The sequence below is a fragment of the Cervus elaphus genome, chromosome 11 (genome assembly GCF_910594005.1).
Source record: "Cervus elaphus chromosome 11, mCerEla1.1, whole genome shotgun sequence".
In the NCBI taxonomy this organism is placed as follows: Eukaryota; Metazoa; Chordata; class Mammalia; order Artiodactyla; family Cervidae; genus Cervus; species Cervus elaphus.
The window spans coordinates 37,253,008-37,269,711 of NC_057825.1; the positions used below are offsets into that span (position 1 = coordinate 37,253,008).

At 41.9% G+C, this 16,704-nt stretch overlaps 1 protein-coding gene, 1 non-coding gene and 1 pseudogene across 10 annotated transcripts in view; 2 read left to right on the top strand and 1 right to left on the bottom strand.

Annotated features, from left to right (window-relative positions):
- Positions 1–11,574: 11,574 nt before the first annotated feature.
- Positions 11,575–13,646, bottom strand: LOC122703104 (annotated as a pseudogene).
- Positions 13,647–15,505: 1,859 nt separating this feature from the next.
- On the top strand, positions 15,506–15,576 carry TRNAG-CCC. The gene has a single exon. It is a non-coding gene; the product is annotated as a tRNA-Gly (tRNA).
- A 263-nt stretch (positions 15,577–15,839) lies between these two features.
- The window catches only part of TIA1 (TIA1 cytotoxic granule associated RNA binding protein), a 36,106-nt gene continuing 35,241 nt past the window's right edge, over positions 15,840–16,704 (top strand). For 2 of the 9 annotated variants that reach the window (XM_043917524.1, XM_043917527.1), the window contains exon 1: positions 15,855–16,139. In XM_043917524.1, coding sequence (XP_043773459.1) covers positions 16,114–16,139 — 26 coding nt within the window. In that variant the 5' untranslated portion in view covers positions 15,855–16,113. Of the gene's footprint in view, positions 16,140–16,704 lie in introns of all 9 variants that reach the window. The other 7 variants (XM_043917520.1, XM_043917525.1, XM_043917523.1 and 4 more) reach the window with 5 other exon arrangements.

Consider the following 16,704-nt stretch of genomic DNA (forward strand, 5'->3'; position numbering starts at 1 on the left):
CCCTGCATGCCTGCTGTCGCTAAGTCGTATCTGATTATTTGCAACCCTGTGGACTGTAGCTCATCCAGCTCCTCTGTCCGTGGGATTCTCCAGGCAAGAATATGGGAGTGGGTTGCCACTTCCTCCTCCAGGGGGTCTTCCTGACTCAGAGATCAAACCCACATCTCCTGCATTGAGAGGCGGATTCTTTATCACTGAGTAACCTGAGAGATAGAGCCCCTATCTTCTAGCCTCTTAGGAATGGTATGAGTCTAACTACGATAAGCACAAGTTAATGAAACCCTAGTTTCACTTGAATTAATCCTTGCGTCTCATTTTCCAAAACTTCTACTTCCTTGACTCTACTGAGCTCCTAATTATTCCACTCCCTATATCCTTGTGCCTTTCTAAAACAGCAGATCACCTCTATACAAACTGAAGTGAAGTGAAAGTCGCTCAGTTGTGTCCGACTCTTTGCAACCCCATGGACTATACAGCCCATGAAATTCTCCAGGCTAGAATACTGTAGTGGATAGCCTTTCCCTCCTCCAGGGGATCTTCCCAACCCAGGTATTGAATCCAGGTCTCCTGCATTGCAGGAGGATTCTTTACCAGCTGAGCCACAATGGAAGCTCAAGAATACTGGAGTGGGGCTCAAACTGAGCTATCAGGGAAGCCCCTGTACAAATTGAAATTGATTTCAGTTCACATTGGAATTTCTGTATTGCAATAGTATATTACTGATACAAATTTAAACTTAATTAGTGTCCACACTGTATTCAAACTGAACCTTCCCCTACTGTGATAGTATATTATTGACTACAATTTAAACTTTAAATATTGTCCAACATTTTTTATATTTGACAACACTGATATTTATAACTCTGCCAAAGCTCCATGTTTCTTTCTTTCAAACCACCTTGAAGAAATTCATTTTACACCTTCTCATTTCCCCATAGCTCATTTCTTTCTTATTCTAAGTAGTCTAAATGATTACTTATTCTGTCTTAGACAGCATGTTGCAACCTGGCGGGACATAGACCAGAACCTGCCCCATGACTCAAGGGTGCGGCAAACTGTGCCCTCCTGATTGTCCTAGTAAGCATGCTTAAGGGACATTTTTGGGCGGGACATGCTCTCTGCTCCACTTCACTGCCTACCCCTGCATCCGTCCTCATGGAAACAAAACAAGATATTCCTGATCAACAGCAGAGCCTTCGCTAATCAAACTCCCCAGTATAGCTATTCCCTAATGATCTCATGTGACTCCTGGTAATAAAAGTGTGGGCTGAAAGGACCCATTTTGTCTTCCTGCCATGGAGAGCAGGAAGGCCCCCTGACTCCCCGATTGCCAAATTACACGTGTCTGTCCTTTCATTGCACTCGCCCCTGTTTCAGGTCTTTCTCACCCGCTATGCTGGATACAGCAACAATACAGAAAATTCAGAAGCACTATGAAAAGATAAACACATTTGATTACATAAAATTTAAACATTCTCAGATAGCTAGAGATAGAATTTTTATAGTTTTTAAAAAGACATGAGAAAAAATCTGTCACTAATGTGACAGGCAAGATTGTAGTTTATATCAGAAATATACACAGAACTTTACATATGGATAAAAAGAGGTAAACAACTCAATATAAATACACTAGGTATATAAAAGGCAAATCAAAAAAGAGAAAGCAAGTACCATTGGTCAAAAAAACACACATGAAGAGATGCTAAACTCCAGCAGCAGTTTGAAAGTGACAGTCACTCAGTTGTGTCCGACTCTTTGTGACCTATACAATCAGTCCCCATGGACTACACAGTCCATGGAATTCTCCAGGCCAGAATACTGTAGTGGATAGCCTTTCCCTTCTCCAGGGGATCTTCCCAAGCCAGGGATTGAACCCAGGTCTCTCACATTGCAGGCAGATTCTTTACCAGGTGAGCCATAAGGGAAGCCCAAGGGAAGTAGTACTTTAGATGAATGCAAATTCAAACAGGGAGATACAAGTTTTAATCAATTATATTAGCAAAAATTAAGACTAAAAACAATTTAAAGGAGAAGAAAATGAGAGGAAGTAGTTGATGATCTCAGGAACTGACTTTGTTCATGTGGATGTGAATGAATAAAACTTTTTAAAAACATTAGTTATTAAGATATGTAGAGAGAGATACCACATATTTCAAAAATCCCAAATTTTTGAAAATTTTCCAAATAGGAAATCTATTCTATAGAAATAAAAGAGCTAGTTACAAGGATATATATACTAGGATGCTTATTGCAACATTATTTGTAGTTTAGGGGGAAAAACAGGTATAAAATAATAACAGACCTAAGGGAGAAATTGACTGAAATGCAATAATAGTAGTGATGTTAACATCCCACTCACCAGGACTTCCCTCCTGGTCCAGTGGTTAAGACTCCCACTGCTGAGGGCCCAGGTTCAATACCTGGCTGGGGAACTAAGATCCTGTAAGTAAAGCAGCACAACCAAAAAAAAAAAAAAAATGACAACACATAATAACTGTTGGTGAGGATGCAAAAGAAAGGAAACCCTTGTGCACTGTAGATGGGTATGTAACCTGGTGCAGCCACTGTGGTAAACCATTTGGATAGTAAAAAAAAAAAAACCAACATGGTCAAAAAAAAAAAAAAATTAAAACAGAAATACTATACAATTCAACTGCTTCACTTCTGAGTATTTATCAGAGAAAAATAATAATAATTCAAAAAGATATGTGCACCTTCATGTTCACTGCAGTATTATTTACAAATAGCCAAGATATGGAAGCATCTTAAGTGCCCATCAATAGATGAATGGATTTAGAAGAAATACTGTATGATTTCACATATGTGTGGAATCTAAAACAAAACAAATGAATAAACATAACAAAACAGAAACAGAGTTATAGATACAGAGAATGACCAAGTAATTGTCAGAGGTGGAGGTCATGGGTAGGAGTGAAATAGATGTAGAAAAACAATTAAAAAAAAAACGTAAATAAAAAACAGTGGACCTTGAATGTACGTCAATGAATGCTATTTATGGTCATTTATTCAGTTTGCCATTGAATAAATTGTGGCACATTCTATGAACTCTTTGCAGCTGCCTTCTCAGTACTCTGCAGGTATCCCAGTGAGTTCTCATACCGAGATCTCAATTTTTTTTTTTGAATATTTACTTATTTGGCTGTACCGGGTCTTCATTGCTGCATATAGGAACATTTAGTTGCAGCCTGTAAACTCAATTGCAGCATGTAGTATCTAGTTCCCTGACCAGGCATCAAACCCAGGACCACTGCATTGGGAGCACAAAGTCTTAGCCACTGGACCACCAGGGAAGCCCCAGAGCGTATCAAATGATGACCTGAAAATTTTATTCTTGGAGACTTAAGGGGCACTGGTACATTTCTTAGGCAGGGATATAATGGGATCTGAGTGGGGTGCTCAGGGAAACATAGGTGGCCATGTTTTTGTTAAATCTGGCTTAATTGAAAAACAAGTAGATACATGGTCTGAACAAACTGCTAGTGAAATGAAAGGCTGAATTATTCTGCTCTGAAGGAAAGGGACACTTGCTCCTTCTGGCCACAAGATGTCCTCAGGCAACTGAGAACCTAGTGGAAGCGTCTGAAGATCAATCCTTCCAACGTGGACCAGTCTCACAGGGAATCTGAACACAACCATTAAGTGAATGTTGCTCTTCCTGAGGCGCGCTATGTAAAGACTGATCATCTAGAGCCCTGAGCACCCAAAGCAGCTTTAAACTATCAGAGGGAAAAACAGAGACACGTCAAAGAGTCAAACCAATCCAAGGCTAACTCTTTGGGGAGCTTAGACTCAGAAACAGTACACATCTGATCCACCACACTCTTCTCAGAAAATTGTTCAGATCGTATCTGAGTTAGGATACCAAATTAATAACAGGAAATTGTTCCTCGAAAGCCTAACAGCTCCCTGACAGGCACCTATGGGAACCCCCGTAGGGTTTATATACACTTATGGACAGGGAAGTCTGGTGTGCTGCAGTTCATGGGGTCGCAGAGTCAGACACGACTGAGCAACTGAACTGAACTGAACCATGGACAAAATACTTGCAAATGCTTATTTAGTTGGGAACTGAGGAAAGTTGTGCCCCCAAAACGACCAAGATGGAGCTCTTCTCACCTTTCCAGACTGGCTTTGCATATGCTGTTACATAATCCCAGCTTGATCAACATCTTTTCAGAATTCAGACCCTAAGGGAACAAGTTCTTCTGGGAGGAACTTGCTTTTTTCTCCCTAAGCCTTGAGATGTAAATTTTCTACAAGGGTTCTCAGGAAGTCTTACCTTACTCCTATCTAAACCATCTCTAATTCCTGAAATTGAGAAGAAAAAAATGAAAAAGAGGCCTTTTTAAACTCATGCAAATAAACTTAACTACTCCAATTGTTGGGGCTTCCCAGATGGCACAGTGGTGAAGAACCTGCCTGCCAATGCAAGAGACAAAAGAGATGTGGGTTTGATCCCTGGGTCAGGAAGATCTCCTGAAGGAGGGCATGGCAACCCAGTCCGGTATTCTTGCCTGAAGAATCCCATGGACAGAGGAGCCTGGCAGGCTACAGTCCATAGGGTTGCACAGAATCAGACACGATGGAAGCAACTTAGCATGAACGTACTCCAATTGCTATTTACAAACTAGTGAGTTTATATTGTAATACCTGATTCATGACTAGATTTGAAAATGAAGTCATGAAATCTCTGGTTGTGTCTGTCTACATGTGTGTGCGTGCTCAGTCGCGTCTGACTCTGCAATACTGCAGTGGGTTGTCATTTCCTCCTCTAGGAAAGGATCAAATCCATGTCTCCTGTGGCTCCTGCATTGGCAGGTGGATTTTTTACCACTGAGCCACCTGGCAAGTCCTGTATGTATATAAGTTATAGATATGATATATCTTTACTGTGAATGACTTTACCAAAATTAACTTGTAAATTAACTGTATTTAATTGGCTCAAAGAAAACTAAACTCTTAACGTAAATACTCAGAAATAGAAAAGAAACTAACTCAAATGAATTTTAGGTTCATATGATTTAAAAAATACTCAAAAACAGTTTTACTAGAAGTCAAATAAGTCTTATTATATGTTAAAAAAAATATCAAGAAAAAGAACTTGATTTGATGAAACCAAGATTCTTTCATCAATTGCACTGTAATTAGATCTTTAACCATCCCTTTTAAAGACTTTTGCCATTTAACAGACAGCTATTGTTGCTCTCTGATGCTTTGGAAAAAGATGCTTCATCCTCAAGAATATTCATAGTAAGGACCTTTTGACAAGTACAGGTTTCTAATAACTTTCAAATCATACCACTAATCTGAGTAAGAAATTAAAGAATTCTTTTTTTTTATTGCACATCACTCCTTTATTTTATACTGATCTGGAAAAAAGTTTTAGTACAGTTATGCTCAAATGAGTACTGGGTCCAAGTGCTGGGCCAAGCAACTGGAACACGATTCAGAAGTCAGGCACAGTGAGAGACACACTTGGACATGATCAAGAGGCATTCCGCTGCCATAAAACAGTAAGGCAGGGGAGGGATTCTAAAACACACAGCAGGATGAACTCCTACACCTTAGAAGTCAAGGAGCTTATCCCATGAGGGTGTAAGGAATGACTTATTTGCTGATGACCACATGTGGGAGTATTTCAACTGCCACTAAAAACCCCAGAAGGGTTGTTTTTTTTTTTTGTATTTTTATATATATATATATATATATATTTTTTTTTTTTTTTTAAGTAAATGCAACACAAAAACATTCAGGATTGATCCAGCCTTTTAGAGTCAGGGAGGAATGTTTGATTCAATCACCATGCAGGTTACATTCATCTTCCACTGGAATGACGAGCCCTGAGTCACCTAACAGAACAGTGCCCAGCTGGCCTCTGGGGACACGAATAGGCTCTTACTTCTCCTCATTGGTCACACCTCAGCATGGTTTTCTCCCTGTCCCCTACTCAAGCAGCTCCTTAGTACTAAACCACCATCAAACCCCGAAATTAAAGAATTCTAATGGAAAACTGATGATGGTTTCATAAACCCTTAACAGACAATCAAGATCAACAAGAATTAGCTACAATAGGACTGAATGAACTGATGAACATGGTTATAATTTTTATGACTTTTTGTCTGAAATACTATTGGTTTTCAATATTTGCTTTCCAGTTTTAAGGAAATCTTTCCCCTTAAGCTAATAATGACTTACAGCAACTCGGTGTTAGTCACTCAATCCTGTCCGACTCTACAACCCTATGGACTGTCCATCTCTTTGCAACCTTATGGACTGTCCATAAGCTCTTCTGTCCATGGAATTCTCCAGGCAAAAATAGTGGAGTGGGTAGCCATTCCCTTCTCCAGGGGACCTTCCTGACCCAGGGATCAAACCCAGGTCTTCTGCATTGCAGGCAGATTCTTTACCATCTGAGGCACCAGGGAAACTTGTACCTTTTTAAGCAGAATTGAAATATTTATCCTTTCTCCATAACTGCTCATTCCAGAATTTGGTAACTCTTAGTGAAAATTCTTATTTTTAGGCAATATAGTTATTTGATAAGTTTAATAAGAATTTGTCTTCCTTACAACAGCACATAATTGGAAACACTGGTAATATTACTTTGGCTTTGATTTGAATGTCATATTACAGGGTATTTATAGAATCAAATATGACCAAACAGCTTTGAAGAACTAATGTGAACTTCATAAAGCCCCTTGGAAAACAACCTGGTACTCTGCTTGCAGGGTTCTCAGCAGCCTTACTAGGTAAATAAAGAAGTTCACCTCCTGGCTGGTAAAGGAATCTCCAGATATTCATTCTGGAGACCTCTAGAAGACAGGAATTCACCCAAATCTATAGATACTGCAGTCAGAATCTACTAGCAAGCCCTTAAGGTGGCTTTCCCGCCCTTGAGAAGCCTTTTAAACGTTCAGCCTGAGATTCCTTATGAAAACTTCCAGCAAAACCAATTTAGAGTCTATAGAATCAATTCGAAAAAAAAAAAAGAATCAATTCGGAGAAGGCAATGGCAACCCACTCCAATACTCTTGCCTGGAAAATCCCATGAGCGGAGGAGCCTGGTAGGCTGCAGTCCATGGGGTGGCAAAGAGTCGGACACGACTGAGCGACTTCACTTTCACTTTTCATTTTCATATTTTGAAGAAGGAAATGGCAGCCCACTCCAGTATTCTTGCCTGGAGGATCCCAGGGACGGCGGAGCCTGGTGGGCTGCCGTCTATGGGATCGCACAGAGTCGGACATGACTGCAGCGACTTAGCAGCAGCATAGAATCAATTGCTGCTGCTAAGTCACTTCAGTCGTGTCTGTCTCTGTGCAACCCTATGGACTGTAGCCTGCCAGGCTCCTCTGTCCATGGGATTCTCCAAGCCAGAATACTGGAGTGGGCTGCCATGCCCTCCTCCAGGGGATCTTCCTGACCCAGGGATCGAAGCCACATCTCTTATGTCTCCTGCATTGGCAGGCAGGTTCTTTATCACTAGTGCTTTATGTAAATAATCAGGACAAGTTTATTGAAACCAGGTTTATTTTGCAAACAAATTAGTCTTAATTTGGCTATATTTAGTGGAAATGAGGATAATTTTATTTTTCCAGGTACCTTTTATTTAATGAATTAATTAATTTTAATTGGAGGCTAATTACTTTGCAATATTGTAGTGGTTTTTGCCATACGATGACATGAATCAGCCACGGGTGTACATGTGTTCCCCATCCTGAACCCCCCCTCCCACCTCCCTCCCCATCCCATCCCTCAGGGTCATCCCAGTGCACCAGCCCTGAGCACCCTGTCTCATGCATCGAACCTGGGATGTTGCTCTGTTTCACATATAATATACATGTTTCAATGCTATTCTCTCAAATCAGGAAATGAGGATAATTTTAGAGAGAAAAAAATTATGTTTCAACAATATAACTTTGTGGATATTAAATTCTAGTGTTCAGTTGTTGTTTTTTTTAATTTACTGCCTAACACTCATTTCCTGAATGGCTTCTCATTACTATGTTATAGAATTGTTAACTTTAAATTTTTAAAGGGCATTCTAAGTTTCTTTCTGAAACTTGTCACAGTAATCTATCTTTAGGTGAAGATCAAGTACCACATGACCTGCAATCAGGCAGATTATGCATACTAGGAAAGACATTATTTAAAGGACTATCTCCAACCTAGATGGAAGACTCTTACCAGGTATTCTTATCTAACTCACATACAGTAAAACTAAAGGAAATTGACTTTTGGATTCTTATTTCCCACTTCAAAAGGGCCCTGCACTGGGATAGTCTATGGAGAAACCTGCTGACTGCAACTCACTTTATTTATTTATTTATTTATTTTGGGGTGTTCAGTTGTTGCTTTATTCTTGGTTCAGGTGACCAAGGAGGATAGCCATCACTCCCTATCCATCCCTGGAGACTTGGTGGGGGAGGAGCTTCCATCCCTCCACCCCACCCCCGCAACTCACTTTAATACATTGCTCACATAGAAAGGAAACGACACCCACACTAGGACAAGAAGACAATATCAGAAGTAGACAGCTATCCGAAGATGCTGGACCTGACTTGTATGATCATTTATAGTTTTTTTTTATTTCTTGGACTTTTGTATAAACCAACTTTTTTCTATCACGGACACAAATCCTATGTAGAGTTTTAAATTAATTCAATTGTTTTACAGTCAATAGCCTATATCCAACTTTTCCAAGTGTACCGTGGTAGACTTCTCTCCAAGGCTCTAATTGGATGACCCTTAGAAATTTTATTTTAGAAGAAAGATACTCTAGGACTGTATAAACTACGGTTGATATCACTAAGTGGGACCCTCTTAGCCAGCCAGTTAATGACATTTGTTTGGAATATGGCCATAAATACTCCTTTTCACTAGATGCTAAATATATTAGTTAGCTCCTACCAAGATCCAGTGGATTCATGGAACAAATTTATGGCCTTGGCTCTCCCCAGGCTGCTTAGAAAGATGCACTATCAGTTTTACTCATGCTCAAGGTCACCTAGAGGAGGTAGCCTTTGAAACTGCCCCATCAATCTGCCTTTAAAGTGAACACACAGGGATCAATCAGTCTTCCACTGGTATGATCACTTAGTCACGATATTTATCCTTCATTTGAAATAGAAGATGTCATTATTCACAGAGACTTTAACAAAATTCACCCAGCAAGCCTTAAATGATAGTAACCAAGCCATTAGTTTGCTTAATTCAGAAGTTTCCATAATGAGAAAATCCCGTAGCCCTTGATATTTTAACTGCTTCCCAAGAGGCTTCTAATATAACCCATATTGTGACACAAATGAAGACTCCAATTCCCGTTCTGAATGACCTTCTTTCGCGTTTAGGGGAGATGCAAGGAAAATGGTTTGGTTTGGGAAGGAAGAGATCGTATCTTTACTAACGGTATTGTTACTCTTTTTAATATATTTATTTATTTATTTGGCTACACCAGGTCTTAGTTGCAGCATGGGGCATCTTCAATTTTCATTGTGTCTTAGTTGCAACATGCAGGATGTAATTCCCTGACCAGGGATCGAACCCAGGCCCCCTGCATTGGGAGCCCAGAGTTTTAGCCACTGGACCATAGAGAAGTCCCTGACATTGTTATTCTTTTTTGCTGTTATTGTTGTTATTCTTGATGGTAATTTTGATTATAGCTTGTGTGACTTATAAAGTGATGGCTTCCTGCATTTCATGCTGTGTATCACCAACTTCTACTGAGATAGTAACATCTAAACTGCTTGAAATTATTGATCACATCTATAGTTCCCTATAAAATAATGAACATTCACAATGCATATACAATGTAAAATTGGCTTAAGTTCTATTGGACAATTTGGAATTGACTGTCAGTCCAACTCTTCTTAGACACTATGGACTATACCCCACCAGGCTTCTGTGTCCATGGGATTCTCCAGGCAATAATACTGGACTGGGTTGCCATGTCCTCCTCCAGGGGGTCTTCCCAACCCAGGGGATGAACCCGAGTCTCCTGTGGCTCCTGTACTGCAGGAGCAGGCAGATTCTTTACCACTGAGCCACAGAGGAAGCCCCTCTACTAGTACTGCTGCTGCTGCTAAGTCACTTCAGTCGTGTGTGCGACCCCTTTGACGGCAGCCCACCAGGCTCCCCTGTCCCTCGGATTCTCCAGGCAAGAATACTGGAGTGGGCTGCCATTTCCTTCTCCAATGCATAAAAGTGAAAAGTGAAAATGAAGTCGCTCAGTCATGTCCGACTCTTAGCGACCCCATGGACTGCAGCCCACCAGGGTCCTCTGCCCATGGGATTTTCCAGGCAAGAGTACTGGAGTGGGTTGCCATTGCCTTCTCCGCCTCTACTAGTACAATCCCCCCTACAAGGAAAGAAAGAGCAGGCTTTTAGAACCAGGAATGGAGGGATATGATGGACCTAGGTAAGCAACCATTCTGGGTGGCATCTAGGGACCAAATATTTGATTACCAAATGCCTTCTATCAAAAGATTAAGGATCAAAAGAGGGAGGTGATGAAACAAAATAATTTTTAAGGCACGCCAAAAAAAATTTAAACATAAAACTCCTTCTGCTCACTTAGGCCGCTACTTCTCTTTAGTGTGTACCCTGCTTCCGCAATTATGTGTTAACTAGATTTCCTTAAAAGACACAGGAATTCCTGCTTGATGGTAAAGAGCAATTATTTCTGGCACCAGAAAAGTAATTCCTTAAGATATAACGTGAGGTATTGAGCATGGGGGTGTTTTATTTCTTTTCCTCCTCAACTGAAGAGGGTTTTCATTTCCAGCTCAAATGTTCTTATTTTATTTATTATTATTATTTTCTGGCTGCACCATACACCTTGCAAGATTTTAGTTCCCCAACCAGGGATTGAACACAGTCCTGGGCAATGAAAGCACTGAGTCCGAACCACTGGACCTCCAGGGAATTCCCACATTTCTTTCTTAATCCTTAATCTGCATCTGTACATGCAGATTTGGATGATGCAAACTGTCATCATTTGCTTTGTCTTCAAAATGTATATAACCATGCATTAATTTCTTTCTTTCTTTCTTTTTTAGTGCTAACATTCCAGCAACAGCACAAGATGAGCTGTTGCTGCAGCCACAGGAGGAGGACTATGGGCAGGGCAGGAGGAATGCTCCCTCATTCTAGGAGGATGGGAACAGTTCTGGCTGCCCCAGAGTGGGATGTGTGTGGGTCTTTGGCCAGGCCACAGTCTACATAGGGAAACAATCAGTCACAAAGTTATGCGAATGCCACATAAGCTTGGCTATCAGCCTGGGCACCACAAAGGAGCCCAGGGCAGATCCTCTGCACATTCGTTGTTAAAAACTCTGCAGGGTGAGGCTGAACATGAGTTTATTACAAAAGAGTTGTACTTAACAAAAATCAGTATACACAGGTGAAAAACTCTCAAAATTCTCATCTATGTGTCACAAGTTGCTAAGCCAAAATATTAAAAACAGGGTAAAATGATAAACTTCTCAATTCTTTTCAAAAGGACTAATATTCTTAAGACACATATGCAACTTTCTTTCTTTTTTTTTTTTTTTTACATATGCTACTTTCTTTAGCAAATCCCACAGAGAGACTGAGCAGCCCAGACCTTCTTGAGCCCCAGAGGCCTTGCGCCATGAATGGGCCTAGCCAGGAGACACTGTCCAGAGTCAGGGCAGGGGAGCCAAGCCCACAGTGCAGAACAGAAAGCTGAAACACACACAAAAGAAGGAACATGCCTTTAGCTAACACCTTGGCATCAAATGAAAGAGGAAAACAGGATGGAAAAATGCAGTCCTACCAGCCAGATCAGGGAAGAGTTAGGAAACAGGCAACCTTTCAGGCTGGCTCCAAGAGCAGTGGGAACCAGGCCTGGGCACACACCTTGATGGTAGAAAGTTGTGTTTCAACCAGTTGGGTGTGCCTAGTAGGCCTGGCAGGGAGCACATACAAGAAAGAAACAGGGAAGGGTAGGTGGGCCACCCTGGCCACAACCAGCTCATCAAGTAACTAATGTGGATGTAGTGCAAAAAAAGTCACCACTAAGTACTATGGGCATGCTCCCTGCTTGCCTTCATGGCCACATGGCCATGTTGGTCCAAAGGCAGGACCTTGTCCTTGTCCTGAATGCCTGTGTCCTCAATCACAGAAGGAGTCCCAAGAAAGACTTTTCCCAGTGTGCGTGGGACAGGAAAGACAGAGCCCTGTCTCCTCACATGTTAGTTGAGAGCTCCTGGGTCCGGGTATCAAGGTGCAGAGTTGTGCTTCTCTTTGTAATCTGTGTCCCCTGTTGGCACCAGCAGGTGAGAATGGGGGACAGAGGAATATCTGGACCTCTTACCTCATGGCAGAGCACCCAGTCTGAGCCACACCTTAACATATCACAATAGCCCTTCCACACCGGCGAGGTGTCCAAGAAAACCCAGAGGGTGGCCTGCTGAATATTATGTGATACACAGTTCCATGGAGGAGCATGGGTCCTGATGTTCCTAGGGTACAGCTCCATGGTTCTCAGGTGGGCACCAGGCCTGGAGGGCCACAGAGAGTCACCAAGGCAATGTGGTTGTTCTGCCTGACCTCAGAGACCATCTGTTGAAGGCGAAGCAGAACGTGGAGACAAATGGATTGGAATTGTTTGGGCAGGAGGACTTGTGCAAGACAATAGGGTTTTTTTTTTCCCACAGGATGGCTCAGAAGCTCCTGAATGTTGACCCACTTGCGGTAGGTCATGCGTGTTTTTGTCTGACCCTGTGTTTTCTCTCTTTACAGATAGTGGAATCTTGAATTCACTGTAGTGATACATATTAAAATTATAATGTCTAAGGTAACTGGTATGTAGGACAAACCTCTTCATTTTGTGTGTATTCACATCAAGGCAGATGTTCATTCTGAGAGTAAAGTGGTTAAAAAGCAGTCATGGGACTTCCCTGGTGGTCCAGTACCTAAGAATCCACCTTCCAAAGCAGGACATGGGTTCCATCCCTGGTGGGAGAACTAAGATCCCACATACCCCGGGGCAACTAAGCCCACGTGCTCTAGGGCCTGTGCTCCACAACAAGACAGTTCACATGCTGTAAGGAAGACAGCACAGCTGAAAAAAAAACAACAGTCATTACACTTGGATGGAACTTGCTTGTGAGGTGAAGGAGAAAGAATCTTCATCTTGTCTTCTGACTTGTAGAAGTCCTTGTGTGGAGAGCCAAGCGTGCTAAGAACATCTTGGCAGGAATCGCCAAAATATACTAAGATTTCAAATACCTGCATCTGGGCCATCTGGTAGTAAGTTGGGTCCACAACCTGCAGCAAGTAGGCAAAGTTGTAAACCTGAGGATCCACTTCCATATCAAAGATTATCTACACTCTCAGCATACATATTGCCCAGGAAACATCTCAGGGGCATCATGGGAGCCTTGGTATCCTGTAGGCTGTTTCCACTATACATGTAAATTCATCTCACAGTTGCTCTATGGGTTACCTGGAGAGAAGCCAGAACATGGGCAAAATTGGGATCATACTTGGGAAATTTGGTGCATGAGTCCAGCTGAAAAGAGAAAGACAGTCCTCTGAGGTTGAGCTGAAAGAGCTGTGCAGTGGAGCTGTCCACTCCAGGATGGGTTGCACCGAAGACTGGTCAATCTGCACAATTAAAATGCACACCACAATAGTTTAACTGTACTTTAGTCAAGTGGTAAATCTGAATCACCTTAAGTCTCTGATTGAAAGCTTCAAACAGTAAGTAGTTTGATCCTCTCCTGAGTCAGGTTAAGGATGAGGTCATGCTTAAAAGAGGAGACCAGTGCAAATACCTATTGCTCTTTTCCCAGAGAGTGCTCAGGCACTCCAGATCCACCATTGATTGGGCCCGCCAGGCCAGGGTGGCCTCCTAAGGCAGTGCACAAGGGCTGGAGCTCCCTCACCAGCAGCAGCATGGGGCAGCCCTGTGCACTAACCCCTAATGGGCAGAAAATCCTCAGAGCTTGCTGAAAGACTGTTCCCGGGTTATAAGCCTCTTGATTATAAATTGGCTTGAATAAAATTCTCTATTTCTTTCTTTTTTAAAAAAATTACTCCTTTATTTAATATCTGGCTGCACCAGATCTTAGTTGCCATATGCAGGAGATATATATATATATATATACACACACATATATATAATTTTCAGTTGTGGCCTGTGGCCTCTTTAGTTGTGGCATTTGAATTCTAAGTTGTGGCACATGGGATCCAGTTCCCCGATGAGGGAACACAGTCTTAACCACTGGACCACCAAGGAGGTTCCTCTATTTCTTTCTTAGATTAACCATTAATCATTTTTTTGTGGACAATGTGAAATGTGCAGAACAGGCAAATCTATAGAGAGGGAAGATTAGTGGATTGGGGAGGAGGACTGAGATGGGGTATTGGGAGTGACTTCTAATTGGTAAGGGTTTCCTTTGGTGGGGGGTGAAAATGTTTTAAAATTGATTGTAGAGTGGCTGCATACCTCTGTAAATATACTAAAAAAACCATTGGATTATACACTTTATACACTTTTTTTCCTTTGACTGCCAGTACACAGTATCTCAGTTCCCAGACCAGGGATTGAACCCAGGCCATGGCAGTAAAAAAAACAGCCCAGAACCATAACTTTTAGGCCACCGGAAATTCCTGAATTATACATTAAAAAAATTTGTATTGTTCACCCTCAAAATATTAATATTTGATGTCTCTGAATAAAATCCCAATAATGTACCACAAATTCTAAATTCAATTTCAAAAATGATTATTTAAAAGTGCTGCAGTCTAAATGAACTACTTCAAAGAAAACATCACATTTTTGGGCATGTACACTTCCCAATGTTTAAAAAATTTTTTACATAACTTAAAATGCAATACAAAATGCATAATGAGTATACTGATGTAATTTTTCTGCCTCCCTGGAAGAGGTTAAAATTTGTATATCTTCTTATTCCTTCAGGTTTAGAACTCTTGGATTGATTTGTACTAAATGACTGTTTCTTAAATATTTTCCAGTGTACATTGATTATACCAAGGAAATTCAAATATAAAGAAAAATTCCTCAAAGATCTGGAAATATATTCCTGGCTCAAAAATTTGGTTAACACCAAGAAGACAAATTCTTAATGAAACTCTTACTTTTTTTTTCCAGCTGCGCCGCGTGACTTGGGGGATCTGAACCAGAGATTAAACCTGATTTCGGCAGTGAAAGCGTGGAGTCCTAAATACTGGACTGCTAGGAAATTCCCGGAAACTCTTTTAAGCTAAAAAAAAAAAAATTTTTTTTAAGTGAGATTTTTCCATACAGAAAAAGTAGGGACATCCATTCAACCGTACCAAAATGAAAGAAACGAAATCATCTCTTACCTGAAAAGTAACAGATTATATAGACTCTCGGTAAACTTCTATTTTTAAACGAATAAATCTTCCTCATTTGGGAACGAACGTCCGCGTGTACTTGGTCCTAAGGTATTTCAGCAAAAGCCGTTTCCGTCAGCGCCGCTGGTGTAGTGGTATCATGCAAGATTCCCATTCTTGCGACCCGGGTTCGATTCCCGGGCGGCGCACGCCGTTTTTGTCCCCGCTTTGCGTAATTTTTATAGTCTTTCTTCTCCTGGAAACACAATTTTTCATTTCCATGAAGATTTATATTTTACTATAAGCCACTGTTGACACATTCGAATCTGGAGGTGGAATTCAAAAATGTTGACTCAAGTTATTAAACAGTTAACCTTTACGCCTGCGCAGTCCGAGACAACCCCCTGGCGTCGTTGGAAGCACGGCTGCGCAACAAGTGAATATATGGACTGAGGTGTAGCCTGGCGGCCGGGAGGTTGAAAGTGCAAAATTTTTCTGCGCCTGCGCGGCCCGGGTCACTTCCCTGGATGTTCCAAGGCTGCCGGCTCGCCGCCATCTTGTATTGGGGCTTCATTGTTCGCGCTGGGCCCGGCAGTTTAGTGTAATTGCCGCCGAAGAAGGAGGCGGGGTAACCTCCGGTCAGCCGAGAAACCCGGCTATCCCGCAGCCATAGCCGCTCAAAAGATTTGTGAGGTAGTAAAGGGTAGGGAGCTGGACCTGGAGGCGCCGCCGCGACAGCAGCAGCCATGGAGGACGAAATGCCTAAGACTCTGTGAGTCTGGGGCAGCGATGAGGGGGGCGGGATGGTGATCGTCCCGGAGCGAGCCTTTGGTTCTGCGCCGCTCCCCAGCCTATTGTTCCCCGTGGACTCCGCGTTAGCAAGGTTACCCTCTGTGGCGCTCACCTGGATGTCTAGGGACCGAGACCCAGGCAGTGAGGACGAAATGGAAGGAGAGGGGGCTCAGCCTCTAAATTAGCCCGTACACCGTAACTGCCCCTACAGCGTGGCCTTTGGCCTCGTCCCAGGCCCTCGGCGGCTTTCGGCCTGGAGAAAAGACTTTCATTCAAACCTCTTTTTAGAACTCGGCGAGCCTTTTTGTCCCATGCTTTCTTTCTCTCCCGCATCCCCTCCCCCGCTTCTCGATTAACCTCTTCTGATTTTTACAGCCGTCTCGCTTTCATTTTACTTTAATTTTCTCCAGATACTCTTTTCATTTTCTTTTCATTGATAAGAATTTTTGTCTTGAAAATCTGTGTACTTATTTTCAGGGGTGTAAACTTTATTCTCGCACTTGCCAACTGGGAAAAAGCCAGTTGTTTTTTCTTAAACTTCTCTT